The 16,265-nt window shown below is 42.2% G+C and overlaps 1 protein-coding gene across 2 annotated transcripts in view; it reads right to left on the bottom strand.

Annotated features, from left to right (window-relative positions):
- The window catches only part of cpeb4b (cytoplasmic polyadenylation element binding protein 4b), a 32,988-nt gene extending 18,161 nt beyond the window's left edge, over positions 1-14,827 (bottom strand). Inside the window, exons 1-3 of one of the 2 annotated variants that reach the window (XM_056396831.1) lie at positions 14,133-14,827; positions 12,036-13,273; positions 1,370-1,460 (exon numbers count right to left, since the gene is read on the bottom strand). In XM_056396831.1, coding sequence (XP_056252806.1) covers positions 1,370-1,460; positions 12,036-13,226 — 1,282 coding nt within the window. In that variant the 5' untranslated portion in view covers positions 13,227-13,273; positions 14,133-14,827. The remainder of the gene's footprint in view (positions 1-1,369; positions 1,461-12,035; positions 13,274-14,132) is intronic. The other variant, XM_056396832.1, reaches the window with a different exon arrangement.
- Positions 14,828-16,265: the final 1,438 nt, after the last annotated feature.

The raw sequence follows: 16,265 nt of genomic DNA, 5'->3' as shown, positions 1-16,265 counted from the left end.
TGCAAACATGCCAGATAATTGAAATATGTTCATTCTGGTGACCTGATACCAACCACAACTTCACACTGTCACTGTCTTTTTTGGCTTAGGAGGGTTCCTAACTGAGTGAAATGACCCAGGAGTATCCAAGTGGCAGCCATGATCAGAGCGGCTCAAATTCTCTAAATGCTGAGGAAAGGAGCTTCAGTGCTTCCTATCTTATCTCATTTAGCACAGGGTACACTGGACTTTCTTTTTTAAGAAAGGAAAGTCCAGAAAACAACAGAGCACCTATTTTATTCGTGTGACATGATCCAAAACTTCTGGAAATCCTTGCATGATTGGCTGAGCTCCAAATCCATAAATATAGATTTCTTCTCTTAAGGAGTTAGGTTAGGAGTTAGATAGGAGTCATCTTGAAAAACAAGCATTTTGAATTTTGTATATATGTGTGTATATATATATAAAAAAATGTTGTTTCACTAACCCCCACCCATTGTGTAATGCATGAAAAAATAATTTTCTTAGGAAAGGAGATTTTTTTTTTTCGACTTTTCAACTGCTGCCATTGTGTTCAGAAAACGTATCATCCTTCAGCTCTGCAGCCATGATCGTGAGAAACTAATGAAGGCCAACAATTTCGGTCCAGATGAGTGGGAGTCTTCCATCTCTCGGACAAATCCCCTCTTAAATACAAAGCCTCAGCATCTATCAGCCCTCTATTCTTTCAGCTTCTCAAAATGCATGAGAAAAAGAGGTCATACTTATTGCACCATGCTCAGGCACAACGAATTCTCTCACAAGTGAGAAAACATTTTGGTGTTGAGGAAGTGGGAGGATAGAGGTGTCAGCTGACTCCTGCACACACCGACTTTTCCTAGTATTGTTGATCATAACCCTAAAAGATGACACAATGTCTAGATGTCTGATCTGTGGAGGAAGTGAAGCGTCTCTGATAAGAATTGAGGTTTTACATTGTGAATGAGTGTGAATGTGTGAGCTCTGATCCAAAGTGCAACACAATGAGACACAATCATAACACACCCTTATCTTTATGTTCATATTTATGTAAGAGGATGGTCAATTTACATTTTATTCAATGCCATAACACTGTGTAATCCATTGAAAGCGTTTGAGATTATTTTTCGACAGCAATCTTAATCTTGAAAGTAATCTTAAATAAATTGACACATATTTGGTTATTCCCTGTCCAAGAATAGATAATGTGTGAGGATCATGAGTGAAATTAATCAGTGTTTTGTTTTGTCCATGGCACACCATGATGTTCGATTCTTTGCACTACGTCTCTGCTGTCAACATTATGTAAAACAAAAAGGGTGGTGTTGCCACTTAGTGTTTCATGTTCTTGACTGGCGGCTGACATCCTCACCTTTCAGGGTGTCCTGCTCGGCCCTCATGATGTCGATCAGGGAGCTCTCCAGAGTGTTCATGTTGAAGCTGTCAAATGACCTGGTGCGTTCCTAAAGAGATGAGAGAAAGAAGAGAAACACCATTTAATTTTCTTTACTTGTAGTTTACACAATTTCTTTATTTTATTTGTGGCAACCAGCAGTCTGAACAACTGCCTCAGTTAACTCAAGATGGTCAAAGAGCACACCTACACAAGAGGAGGAGGCAGCATCCATCTTTATTTACACAAGAAAATATACTTTTTTTTTCAAAACCTAGCCTGGACATTCATGACCAAGGTAAGCTATTAATAAAAAATACGTTTTTCAAAGTAAGAGCCAGGTGCTTTCCCCCCATTATTTAAATGCATGATGGCCTTTTAATTTTAAGGTTCTGACACTTTTGGCATTGGCCTTTCATAGTGAGAATGACCAACAGTATACGATAGGAGTCAGCCCTAGTTTCACATAAGCATCAGTGGAATCTCAAGTTGATTACTCATATATTCTGCAAAGTAAACACCGAGATAAACTGTTTTTTTCTCCTGCTTTAATTGTCCATGCTTCTGCCCAACTCTGTAAGGCCTCCAAACAGGAGCTCAAACAATACCTTCTGACATCTCTGTGGCACAGGTGTGTGAACCATTTGAATTAAACAAGGACTTTGATAAAAACACTCCTGATCAGCAATTCAGCTTTGTGGTATTATTTAATGACACGTCATCATAGGTTTGCAATAAACCGACTTATTCAATGAGGCAGTATAATAGATGTCAACAGTAAAACAAGCAGTACAACCAAGCAGGAGCAACAGCTTTGTCACCCACAACAAGGGCATCCTTGGCATACCAAACATACTGGAAATGTTTGTGTGCACACATAAATGCGTGTAAACACACACACCCATCCACTGTGTATACATAAAATATGCGCACACACCAAAGACATGTGCCCTTACACAAACACACAAGTGCCATGCTGATAAGGCTTCTGTCTTGACTCCACCTCAACCAAAAAAACATATGCAGCCTCTGACAACAACTTGAGAACAAACTGATAACCTTTTTCTGTCCAAAATAACCACAATTTAGGTCGACAAAGATACTGAAGACCACAATATGAAATATGCACCCTTCTTTTTTACATTGACCACTGGTGCTAAATGTTTTACGTCCCCACATCTTCACGTGTTTGACTGTTTCATTCCTTCCTCTGTCTCTTCCCTGTTTTTTTTTTTCCAGTCAGTCTCCAATGCGTGCCACCTTAAAAGCAGAAATACCTTTAAAAAAAAGTTTTCTGTTCCTCAATCATGTGGCAGAGATCTCATATTGCATGACTCTTCTGGCTACAAGTTGTTGTTCAATAAGCCGTACATCATGACTAAAATGTTTAGTCATGATTCTTTTTTTCTTAACTGTCTGGTCACAACTGAAATAAACTTTTTTTTCCTACTTTCTGCATCATATCTTTTTGACTTGATAATTTTGAAGTACTATTTGCAGGGATATTTTCAAAAAACAATATGCTTTAAACCAGGAAGTAGCATTTTATATAAACAGTGATTTTTATGAAATGCACATAAGAACAAATAACACCAGATTAACATTTGGCACATGGATCAGGGGAAGGAGGACAAGGCTGCTGGACTACAAAGATATATGGTTGTAAAATATTAGAGTCAGGATACATTTCACGATCTCGGTTTTTGCTACAAGACTTAAGTGGAGAAAACATCCACTTAAAATTGATTGAGCCTGACGAGATGCTTGACAGACCGATCAGGGAACAGAGAGGGATTTTTAGATCATGGCATGACTCACAGCCTCTTGAACACTTGTAAACCCTGTGGACGACAGCTGTTAAAAAGATAAGAAAAGCCTCATTCGGCAATGGCATCTTTTTCCAAACTTTATTCGGATGCTTAATTTTTTAGTGCATGGTTTGGGAGAAATGTGGACAGCTGCCATGTTTTTCAAGAGTTAAAGGCCAAGTGGTGCATTCTTCCAATCAGAAGCAGCAACAGTTTATGTGGAGATCTGATTAAAAAACAGAGACGCTATTTGTCTCTTATGCGGCATACTTGAAATCACACCCGTCTCAAGCAAAGAGACGAGGAGAAGTGACAACTGTGGGCTGATGTTCCCAGATTAAAAGCAACACATTACCATTAAACAAGAGGAATAAAGCATGACAGTGTGCATAAAACCCATCAATTAAAGTAAGCTGTGAGAAATTAAAAGAAAATCTACAATCACAACGCAGAGATAAAGAATGAAATGAACCTGTAAGCAACCTGTATATAGTCAGTCACAATTTCCATGTACTGCTTTGTCTTTCCAACAAATGAATCTAGGCCTAACCTGTAGTATTTATCCTGTAACCAGGTCAGGTCACACCCTCGCAACAAACTGTAGGCCAGTATCTGGGAGGATCAGCCTAAAAGCAAAACCACCTGGGGAAAAAAAAAGCTCAGTGTGTAATAATATTACACCATGAACACCACAGGGGTCAAATGCTTGGGGGTTCAGTAAAGCAGACCTGTGTGAGTGAACCATATGACCAAGAGTTTGGCAGGCAGGGAACTCACTTTTTCATCTTCTGCCTGGCGTCTAGAGTGGCTCCCAAAATTCAAGAGCTCCTTTTACTATCTCATCATCCAAAGAGCGTGGTTGGATGTCTGGCACACTTGCTGGTGAAAAAGCCAAACTTCCAAGCTGTAGCCAAAATTTTACCAGCACAAGGGCTGGAGGAGATTTCCCACACTGACGAAAGGAACATACTAAAACTGCGATGACATGATAGAAGAACACACCCAGTGAACACTCTCCCTCAAAACAAATATCAACAGAGGGATATAGGCCAGACCATGTGCACTATTTTCTCATATCCGCCTCAGTATCTTATGTGGACTTAGGCTATTGCTTCAGGTCAAATAAACCAAACATTCATAGATGGGGGGGGGGGACAGGAAACAAGTGAAGAACTGGTTCCTGTGAAACTGTACACCAAAAGTGAGTATAGCCTAGCACAGGTAAGCACACAAACAAAAATACATTCAAGTAAGTGGCAGCAATTTAAAGTATTTCTGGCACCTGCTGCATTTCTACAGTTAATGGTACCAGTTTATGTACCACCTTCTTGGTACAGTTATATTTTGGCTGCATGGTAATCCTATTATGTTGTTTCAGGAGAATAGGAATTCATTTTGTGACTGAGGTGGACTGGGTATGGCGGAGTCGAGGCCTCGCTGGTGCTCTGCAGTTGCTAAGCATTAGGCTCGGGAGGTGCAGATGGTGATTAATCATCAGATTTGTGCATCCCTCTCTCTCAACAACTGGCCAGCTGACTAGCAAAGTACTTACCCCTGACACATTGCAGGGTGTGCACAGTTACGCACACACACACACGTAGTAATTGTCACTTGTCACATCCAGTTACACACACACACACACACACACACACACACACACACACACACACAGATTAGCTGCAAGGAAAACAAACACAATTTACAAGGTAGTCCATGTCATTGTGTATCTATGACAGTTAGCCCACACTAACCCCAGGCCATAGGTATAAACATAGAAGTCATGGCATGACATGCTATATTCTTTGCAGGCAGCTGTTAAATGTAGCTCAGTGTACTAGATAAGCAGGAAAAAAAACAGTAAGCATGATGCAGTCTGGCTCAAGCTAAAAGGATTTAAAAGAGGAGACACACCCCTTTTCACTGTGACTGTCGATAAAAGTCTGCATGATGGATTAATTTGCATTGTGCAGCATGGCAAAGCGCCCCTACCAAGCCCCGTCTCCATCTCTGAATGTTCGACCCTGAATCAACAAATATGTACTGAACTGATCGTAATGTACCAGGATTACACAAGCATGAATGCATCATAAATTTTGAAATCACCACAAAAAAGCTGCATGTGCTCAGTGAATCAAGAGCGTCCACACATAAAAATAAATCATATGATGGAGTAATCCTGTGTTAGCCTTGTGGGAGGCATGAAACTCTCAACGGGGCTTTTTCACGATTAGTCATGTGGTCAATAAAATGAATGAAAATTCTGAAAAATGTCCATCCAAATTTCTCGAAGACCAAGGTGGCGTCTAAAAACTTTTAAGGAAACTAGCAGACATATCTTCTTAAAAAGGAAAAAAAAAAAGACTCAAAATGAATGATTGATTATCACAATCGTTACCAGCAATTCTGTCAATTGACCAATCAATGAATAGACTAATTTTTGCAGCTCTAGTTCATTTACTGGTATTTTTTTAACATTCTGGTCAGTGTAAAGTACATTCATTTAGTCATTAATTCATTGCTTCCTGTGAAAAGGTAAGACTTACACGATACGCTGTCATATACCCAGCTCATCTTGAAAGACTTGGCAAAATAGTAACTGTGGTCATTTGGTCAATATTAGAGCTGCAATTCTTAGTTGATTAATCGATTAGTTGATTTACAGAAATTAACCAGCAACTATCTTGATAATTGATTTATCAAATTAGGATTTTTGCAAACACAAATTCCAAAAATCTGACAGTTCCAGCGCCTCGAATATGACAATTTGTTGATTTTCTTTGTCTTCACATCATTTTAAACATCTTAAAGCTTTTCAGTGTATCCATATTGCCCAGTGTGCCCAGCTAATCAACATTTTACATTCAATGTACATTCAGTAGTCAATGTCAATCCATTGCTTTCCATCTTGCATTAGTCGAGAGTGTAATGAAACCTTGCCTTAAGAGACTAGCTAGTCATTGTCAAGAGAAGCACTGCCCAGCTCAGTTAGTGAGACAGACAGACTTGAGAGAGATGCATTGCAAGCTAGCACTTAGCACTTAGCTAACTAGAAACAGGTTTGCCTGATTGCTGTTCCAACAATTCACTCTCATGGTGGTTTTTGTTTAGGACCAAACAGGTAGACACTGTAATAAAATACCTGATTTTCCCCTGAGAGTTAATACCAGCACCCAACAGTAGCTTGGTGCTTATTTCACATGCCCCGAGTCACCAACAGCTGTCACACATCAATGACAGATGATGGTACAGGGCATCTGCACAACCCTACATAAAAACCATATATGAATATGAAACCTTTTAAAGCTACATTTGTTTAACTGTAAAGTGAAAAAAGGGTTGAAATAACAAAACTGATCCGATTACTTGCAAGATAGGCTACACAGCCTCTCAACTTTAGACAGGTTTTAATTTTAGGCACCACAAACCAGAGAGGACAACCTCCAACAGATTTTGATGACATGTAGCGAAGCAAAGAATGATTAAATACAGCTTGCTGTAGGTGATTAACTCCAACATTAATCTTCCATGTCACCTGCCTGTTAATGAAAAATGGAAGTTGAGGGAGGGTTGAAGAGTGGAGAAAGTAATAGGGTAAAGGACATAAGAATATATGGCTGCAGTGAGAGTTTTCAGGTTTTGAGGAGGTGTGAGATTATTTCAACATCCATCTGAAATTCATAGGTGGCAAGTTTTTCCCCTTATTTTTGTGCTTCTAATCACATCCCTGAGAGAACAGGGAGAGAGAGGAAGCCCAAAGCAAAGAAGGGAAGGTGGTAAGTGGCAGATGAAAGAGAGGGGATGATGGAGAGAGGGAAAGCGAATAGTGAGGTAAGGCAAAGTAATAAAGAGAAGAAAAGAGGGCAGGAAAGGGAAGCAGGTTGAGCTTTTGATGCTTGTGATTATGTTTCTTCCTGGTCTAAGCATTTCAAAGGCCTGCTATGACATTAAATACCCCCAACTGTCAAAAACAACCTACTACCCCGAGCTGGCTGAATGGCTGAATACTGTGTGTATGTGTACATTTGGGGTGTAACAGGACTGCCTGGGGTTTAGACCGAGCTGACTCCTTTATTATACGCAATGAGCTAGGCTAAATACAATATGACACTTCTGCATATTCTCTGCTTTGTCTTCTGCCTTTGTTAAGACACATGTGCAGAAGACCTAGGCCAGGGACTAATTAGGACTCATGCACACATGGGCATGTGCACATACGCACACATAAGCACCAGCTCTCTTTCTTGCTGTTTCAGAGCGTCTGTCAAGGGTGTGAGAAGGGCACAATGAGGCTGTATGAGCAGCAGAGTTATGTGCTTGCCAGCGCAGCTTGGGTCGCTCATTAGTCTAAAAAAACATTTCTCTCATTTAACACCACTGTGACAAGGACCAGAGGTAATGGCTGAAACCTGAGGCTTCTAGAGTTTAATGGCTCAGAGTGTCTGTTTGTGGGTGTGCTTGCGGACAAGAGAATTTGCATGTACATCTACATCATGGATACGGGAAAAAAGGCCACCTGAAAGGCTTCCCCTTCAAAGTAAGCATGTCAGCATCAACATAATCATCTTCTCATCATGAAAGTCTCCTGCCAAACACAGGCTAATGAGCAGGTGAATCATTAAATCATTTGTTGCCACAAACTGGCGAAAGAAAATCTCCTTCTAGAGGCACTACTTAAGAGCGATGACATGGTTTCTCAGGCCATTTCCTCTAAGTAACATAGAGAAATAAAATGCCAAACATCTATGTTCATTAAGTACAGTTATAATGCTAATGCTTGTGGGCTGACCAAAACTGCCCAGAAATACTGCACTATGAACCTCTTCATCAGCCTAGCAGTCATCTCAACCATTGGCTTGAACTTTTTTCATTGACCCTTCACATGATGACAATTCATCATCTGCAGGTCTGATTCTAAAAATAAAGAGATGTTTTAATGAATTAGCCTCTGCTTTCTTTTCCAACTGATACTCGACTTTTCAGACAATCAGAAGTTGAACAAAATGCTTGAGTCAGACAACAGGTGTTGAGAGACAGTTTAATAACATACCTTTATGTAACAGCACTGTATAAGTCTTCAGTATATGAAAGCTACACAAACAATGAGGAGGCAGCTGTAACCTGCAGTTACCCAGGTAGCTTACTGAGACAATATCCTGTTCTGGCTTACTCGCCTTCAGGCCCTGCAGGTCTCGACCTGGTCACTGGCCAAATCTACCAATCCAAATGAGCCCAGTACACCTGACACAGCAGCAGGCCTCTGACCTTGAATTTCAGAGGTGAGGAATTAGGGAACAGGGAAAGAAAGAAAAGAGAAGAATAGAGGAAGGCAAGGAAGGGGTTTCTGTGAATTAAAAAAAAAAAAAAAAACATATTTCTGGTGTAAGGCTAATTTCCAGCAGACCAGCAGTTAGCAGCAGTGGGCTTGGACAGGAGCCCATCACAAATGCTAAAGCAGCTCTAATACAGCAACGGCCCTGCTTTGCTGCAGCAACAGCAACAGTATTCTGTGTGCCATGTTTGTACACCACTTTGAATAAACTATCCACCAAATGGTCTTGCTCTCAAACTGCATCTATGCATTTGCTCATATACACACAAATCGCTCTCATGGACATGAAAGTGGGCAGAGTGAGAGATCTTTGCCTCTGCAGCTATCTGTTGTAACGCAGCAAGATAGTGACCAGTGGCATATTCCTGCTTTAATGTATGTTCATATCTTTCTGCAAATGTTACAGAAGAGCGACTTTATGGGGGTCAGCTATCTGATTAGTCCCTGCAGAGTTGTTTGTTGCAATCCCATTTATTCCAAAGGCGTACAAAGAGAGTGACACCGTCATGAACTTTGATGGCACACAGGCAGAACAATGGGGGTTCTAAAGCAAAAGCCACTGATCCTTCATCTGATGTGTCAGTGCTAAAATGGAAACTATGTGAGGCAGTTGGACAATGCTACTGGAAGAGTGTGACAACAGTTCCTCATGGAGTACATTTAGTGCGGAGTTACAGGAGCTACGGCATTTCAATTACCAAACCTGGGGGGTGCCTTGTGTAAGGCAACGTATGTCATCAGTCTTCTGAACAGTGCGTGATCTCGAGGAGCGCTGACAAGAACCATTTTGATTACAGTTTTAAAAAAGTAAAACAAAGCTATTGGTCTAATGGTTTTGGCAATCCTTCAGCAATTGCAATAAGACAGGAGTGAATGACAAGGAAATAGCCTAAGCCAGCTGGTCTGACAGACATGGCAATTTTCATGTCACATCGAACTACAAACCGAGACACTCATAGTAAAAAACAACACTGACAAATATCTTTGCGATATACAGAGGTTTCTGACAAACAAACCTGACACTTGGATGCCTATATAATAATTTAACAGCGGTTTCTACAGTGACAGCTTCAACCCTGCAACGTGATCCATAGGCTCACACCAAACTGACACATTTTTCAATTCAGTTAGAGGGGAGCAGAACAATGTCATCATCCTATGGTTCAGAAAAACACATTATACATGGTTCATAATTTAATAAACTTAATTATTCTTCACAAGTGTAAAGACAACACCTAGAAAACCAAGTCTTATAGTTTAAGGGTTATGTGTCAGTGTACATCTTCATTCTTTTACAGGCATCTTTATATTTTTTTTAATCTAGATCAAAATGACCCATTCCCTATTACTCTTGCTCTTTGCAAATGAGTTATACTTCCACACACACATACACGCTCACACACACGCGCACACACACACACACACACACACACACACACACACACACACACACACACACACAGTAAGGCCCATCCTCCCTCTGCCCTTGCAGTATCAAGAGGGCAAAGGACAATGCTACTTGAGCTGATCTGATTCAACCACAATCAAGGGCAACATACTGCAGCTACAGCAATGCTAGCTTTAGCTTTAATCTGATATGGGGATGTAACAGAAGGGACTCACTACTGCTCAAAATGGATGCAGCATCACAGGTCTGATGAAACAGATGCAACTAATGGGGCTAGGTACTAGAAAACTTCGCATTTATAATTATTTTCTGTTGCCAAGTTAGTGAATTTTTTATCTAAATTTGCTGCTTGTCAAAAATTGATTTTACCACAATACAACTCAAAAATATTAATAAGGATGAGGCCTAAATGACTTGGTACAGGTCAGACATGAACCTCACCCCATGACTACGCACAACAATTAGGCTGTTATCTGCTGGTACATTGCTGCTCATATGTAAGCTTTGCCATTTATTCAGCAAAAACACTCAAGACATGTCAAGACATGTCAGAACAAAGTCCTTACTGTTTGGCCTGTGGTGCACTGTGAGTCATTAATTGCAAGTTGAGATAAGGAAATACCTTAAAAAAGGTCAAAACGAGCATCACTCTCTACATTTTTAATTGGGTAATTTGCTTCTTTGGAGAATTTTAGTTTGTTACTGAAGAAACTGTCAATGAAAATAGAGGTTATGACTTTCCCCAATGAATGGGCATGGCCTGGAAACGAAGCAGCCCATCACTGGTGGTCTCTAAGGCCAATTAGTAATATTGTTAAGCTATTGACAGGCAGCTGAAACAACAAAGGCAACCAATCATCCAGACAATTTAACACTATCTACTCCAACCAAGATGACATATTGATGGCAACCTATGGCTGACCAGAAGTTAATTTGACGGAGCAAACTGTCAGTAGATGAAGGAACATTGTGCAATGGTAAGAAGGCAAAAGGATATGCATAGTACTTAAAGAAAGCTCTCATCAGGTCATCAGGCCTAGCTGGGCCTATAGCAACCTCCCTCTTTTCACCCCCGCCTCCTTGTAACGACCGACACAATTAATCATGAGCTGGATCAATAAAATGAATTTATCTCCATGTTCCCTTTACCTCTTGCAATCGGATCAGCGGTTTCTACATGTGATAATACAATTATTCAAGCCATCTTCTTTGTGTTTGGACCCAGCTGTCAAAATTACAGTATGAATAGGCTGGCATTTTGAAAACGAGTCGCTAGGCTTTGACAGCCACGACCTGGGTGATTAATAAAGTGGTAATCCTGAAAAATCATTAGGTTCCATTTCACAGAATAAAATAGATTGATACCCTGTTACGTGAAAGGAGTAAAGAATAGTGCTCGGTCAATCAATCTACAGTATTACCTCTTTTTTTTTTGTATTTCTGACTGAAATAAAAGATATCCCATAATGATATCTCCTTGTTCACTGGCGTATCTACTTTTGTCTTCATACTGTATCTCAGTGTATGTCATTCTCAGACTTCCATTCCGGCGATGGTTCTCCTCACAGCCTCTCTCACTTTCCCCATTTCTATCCTCCCTCTCACATTTCTACATCCTGCGCCCCATCTTTTTCTCTCCATCCTGATGTCCCCTCCACTCCCAACTCCCCGCATCCCCACTCCTCCCACCAACCCCCCAGCCCGTATACGTGGCACACACCGCTGCAGTGACAGAGCCACATTAGTCATCATCAGGGACATACAGCTGTGGAAGTACAGAGCCCAACGACTGATTTCTCCGCTAACACGGTGACAAATGCATCATGTAAATCCATGCCCTCCCCCCATCTCTAAAAATAGCAGTTATACCACATACTATAATAAAATTAACAGCTGACATAAATGACACGTTAATGTTTAATCATTCAGGCAGCAAGCGGCCACCGCTGAAAAATATTCACACATAAAGCATTAAAACACAAAGTGCGCATACGCACGCGCTTCGGTCTATAAGCACAGGAAAAAAACAGTTAATAAAAGGAATACTATGCCAGAATTATTGCTAAATCATAAAAGGAGGCCATTCAGAGGCAAACTGACCTGAAAGGGGAAGATGTTATCACTGCGACCGACTCCATCATCCATCCAGGACTTGGGGTTGAAGCCTGCAGGACTGTTTCGAGGGTACTTCTGGGATGCCACGTGGTTGTTAGGGAAGGTCTTCTTTAGGGGAGAGATAGAGTTGATGGGGGTCATCCCGCCATTCAGCCCTCGGCGATAATCTCTGCCCTGGGACCCTCCCCAGCCGCCGCCACCACTACCATAGCCTCCTCCAGGGCTCCAGGAGGTGGAGGAGCCGGGGGAAGGAGAGGGGCTCTGGTAGCTGGCTGGACCCCAGGGGGACGGGGGCTTGTTCAGGCTGTTGGACAAATGCGGCAACTGGCTGAAAGCCGGATTCCTGTGCGGAAAGGGCGGCGGAGGGTGTGGAGAGGCCGGGGAGCGCCGATGCTGCTGGTGTTGGTTGTGGGGGTGTTGGAAGTGGGGGTGAGGTGGGGGAGCCGCGTGGTGCTGGGACAAGGCCGCCGCCGGTCCAATCTGGGGGGAGAAGTTCCCACCAAATCCTGGACTGACATGGTGTGAGAAGTTCTGGAACAGCAGGGGTCCGTTGTTGGCAGAGGCCGGATTGAAGAAGCTGACGTCTTCATTTATGATGGTTGATGGTGCCGGCGGGATGGCAGCTGACCAGTTGTTGAAGCCAGTAAGTGATGACGAGGTTGTACTAGACTGGACAGGGCCAGTTCCCCCGAGACCAGATGTCTCCTGGTAATCGAAGCCTGTCAGGACTGGAGACTCGAGACGTAGCTGCTTCTCCTTTCCATTACTTCCTTCAGATGTGCCGTTGTCTGTCTTGGCTTCCTCTGACCGGGCCTTTTCCAGTTCTGAAATGATCCCACCACCACTTCCACCCTCCTGGTGACTCCCAGGGGACAACTGCTGCTGCTTTTCTTGCGTTTCCTGCATTTCCTGCTGCTGCTGTGCTTTGGGCTTTTCTGGGCCCCCAAGGATTTCGTCTTGCACACTGTTATGGGTGGCAGAGGCAGGGAAGAGCCAGGGAGAGCCTCCCGTGGTGCCATTCCCTGCGGCTGTGGTGCTGTTTATGAAAGCAGCAGGGCTCTGCGACACATTTTGGTGGTGGTGTGGGGGCTGCAGATGCGGGTGGATTCGGACCGGGAATGCAGACTTGTTGCCAGTGTTGTTTTGAACTAGGACTCCAAACCCGTAATCCCCCATTTGTTTTCTCCCCCCACACACAAATGCTATCCCGTGATCGTTTGGTCCTATTGAGAGAAGAGCACACAGGATGGCATGCACTGAGTTAGCAGTCACCCCAGTCATTCCACTATAGATCAAGGGATTTAGAAACAATTAGGTGATGGACACTGACATTTCCTAGTGACATAAAAGATCTGTTTTTTTCAGTTGGGTCTGTTTTACGCCCTCAGAGAATTCCTAGACATATGATAATCACACAATATTGTCATGAATGAGCTCATTCTTGCACTGAACAATCTAACCTTATTACTCTAGGCAGTTGACAAAAGCCAACCAGTTAACATTACATCTTTAGCTAATTATAACCCCGTGACGTTGCCAGCTTGTCTGCAGCTGAGCTGCTGGCAGCCACCAGTAAAGCTAGAAGCAGCCGGCACACACACACACACACACACACACACACACACACACACACACACACACACACACACACACATTTTGAGACGGTTTCCTTACGCAAACCGACTGACAAACAATAAATTACTCACAGCATAACGTCAACGAGAACAGAGTAATACAAAATATCAATGAATGTTGAACATATTAGCAATCAATCGTTATAACGTTCACAAGAAAAGCACTCGACCTTGTTTGACAGCTGTCAGTCCAACCTCAAATTTTATCAGATTTAACTCACACACTTGTTTACTCTGACTGAAATGGGTCCATTGAGTAGTGTCACACATTGTTGTTCATTAATACATCCTTACACTTGAGGTAACAGTCGACAGTCAAGCGGTTTAAAATAAACTAGATGTGTTAGCTACCATCCGTTGCTAACGTTAGCTAGCTAGCTATTAACCGTTAGCACGAATGCTAGCTAGCCGGACAGGCTGGATACAGGCGAGTAAAATTTATTCTCACCTTCTGATCACCACCTTCGACCTCGGCGATGTCTTTGTCGAGACACTTCCCTCGGGCTGAAAGCAAGGTGGTGTCCTCGAAAAGATGAGTACGACAGGAAAAGCTTTTCAGAGGCGATTTGATAGCTGACTCGTACAGTGCAGTCGGTCAGCTTTTTTTTTTCTCCCTTCTCCTGACGTGTCCTGCCTGCTCAATGACACAGCTCTCTATCCGCTGCCTCTGATCTGGACCGTATCACCAAAGAGCTTTGTTAACGTGGCAATGTGTGTAATGTATTCGGCCGCGGGTCTTTAACAAGCTTTTACTCGATGGGGTTCATTGTTCGTTTGATTTCAGTATCTTTTTTCGCTAAGGGTCTTTCCAGAGCCAGCCGATTCCTGTGCGCTTCTTGGCTGCCCCTCTCTCCTGGAACCGACCGTGGCCGAATAACAGCGAGAGATCGGCCGAGACACACTTCCGCTTCTAGCGCCACCCTTTCCATGCTGACCACTCCTCCGGAGAGCCACACCTCGACATGTGATTGGACGGAGCGCCGGCAACCTCGCCCAATTTCTTCATCATTTAACAGCCATACACCAATAATACATCCATGCCACCCGTAAGTACTGCCCACTGAGGTCGGAATCATAGAAAAAAAAAATCCTCCTTGCACGGTCCTGTCCTTTCACGATGCAGCCTGTATCAGGTCGTGAGAAAGCTGAGATACCCCCCCCCCCCACCCCCCCACCCCCACACTCCTCTGGAAAGGATGGCAATGCCTCAGAGAAAGAGCATCCTTGGCCCAAGCTTCTTGATCTCACACTCCCTCAGTGTACAAGTGGGAATGACCTTTCTGGAAAACAAAAGTGTCATAGCAGAAACGATTTGCAGTCAACAAAGATGGGCACTCATTCTGCTCCATACACCAGATTACAAAACCCCATGGAGGTGGTGGAACTGCTCAAAAACTACTCAGGTACAGGAGAACACAACATCTAGGAGGTTTTGAATTAGGGATTATCCATAATCCAGTTCATGTGGAATACCTTGTGGCCCTTGCCTCTCCTTTCCTAGCAGGCCTATGTTGATAGTCTGATTGCCTATTAATGTCTCTTACAGGGTCTGTAAACTGTGCTAATGACTGTCCTTTGACTTTTATTCACATTTTTTTCATTCATTTCATTTTTTACTTTTTGCGTAATAAATTTACTCTTTTTGCATCTGTGGATTCTCTTTGCGTCTTTATCAGTGTGAATGGGACAACTGATTTTGGCCACATACTCCTGTATCTATACTGGCATCATCTTCTGAAAAGCCTGAAATCAAGAGCACAAACCCAGCAACAATTCTTAATGATACAGGAAGTCATGGTATCATTTCACTAGGTGTTTTTGTTGTTTTCTTGTTAGTGTTATCCATATTTGTCATAAGTTTCCATTCCCACATTATTGATACATACTGTCTCCTGTATTTTTTTCTGAAACATGACATCATTATGTTTTTACAAAATACATATAAAAAGATAATGAGCCAGAATGGCACTCTGCGCCAAGGTGGAAAATGCCCTATCTTGCAATGTTAAGGAAAGTGATTTTTAAAAAATTCCAGGATCAGGCCTTTTAACTGGATCAGCACCAAGATTTAATGGGTTCTTCCCTGGCTCATGCCCCATTCCTCCACCAAGTTTGGTGCAAATCCTGCTGACAAACAAACAAACAAACAAACCAACAAACAGTCACAGGCGAAAGAAGACACAATCTCCTTGGCGGAGGTAAACAGCACATGTGAAATTCATGATATTCCATCTGTCTGAAAAACATATGTGCCAATTTAATTGTGGTGTCTTGTATTTCACATGTGAAATGTCGGAAAATTACATTTGCCTGCATGTGAATTTTTCACATTTCATATGGTTTTCCACATTTAATAAACACGTGAAATGTGCTTCACATATGACAAATTCACATGTACTCTTTTCATTTCTTTTGTCTCCAAATTATGTCCCATTAAGGAGGGCTATATCTTTACTCCTTTTCAAGCATGATTGAAAATATACATGTTTGATTCAAAGATCAATACCATGTTAATTAGTGAGCTTTTGAGGTGCTGGTAGGTGTTTTTGTTTTGACCTTTCTTTGGACATTGCCACCAGAC

Source organism: Seriola aureovittata, chromosome 15, assembly GCF_021018895.1.
Source record: "Seriola aureovittata isolate HTS-2021-v1 ecotype China chromosome 15, ASM2101889v1, whole genome shotgun sequence".
Taxonomy (NCBI): domain Eukaryota; kingdom Metazoa; phylum Chordata; class Actinopteri; order Carangiformes; family Carangidae; genus Seriola; species Seriola aureovittata.
The sequence above is the reverse complement of the archived record's forward strand: the minus strand, read 5'-3'. Positions and strand labels throughout refer to the sequence as shown.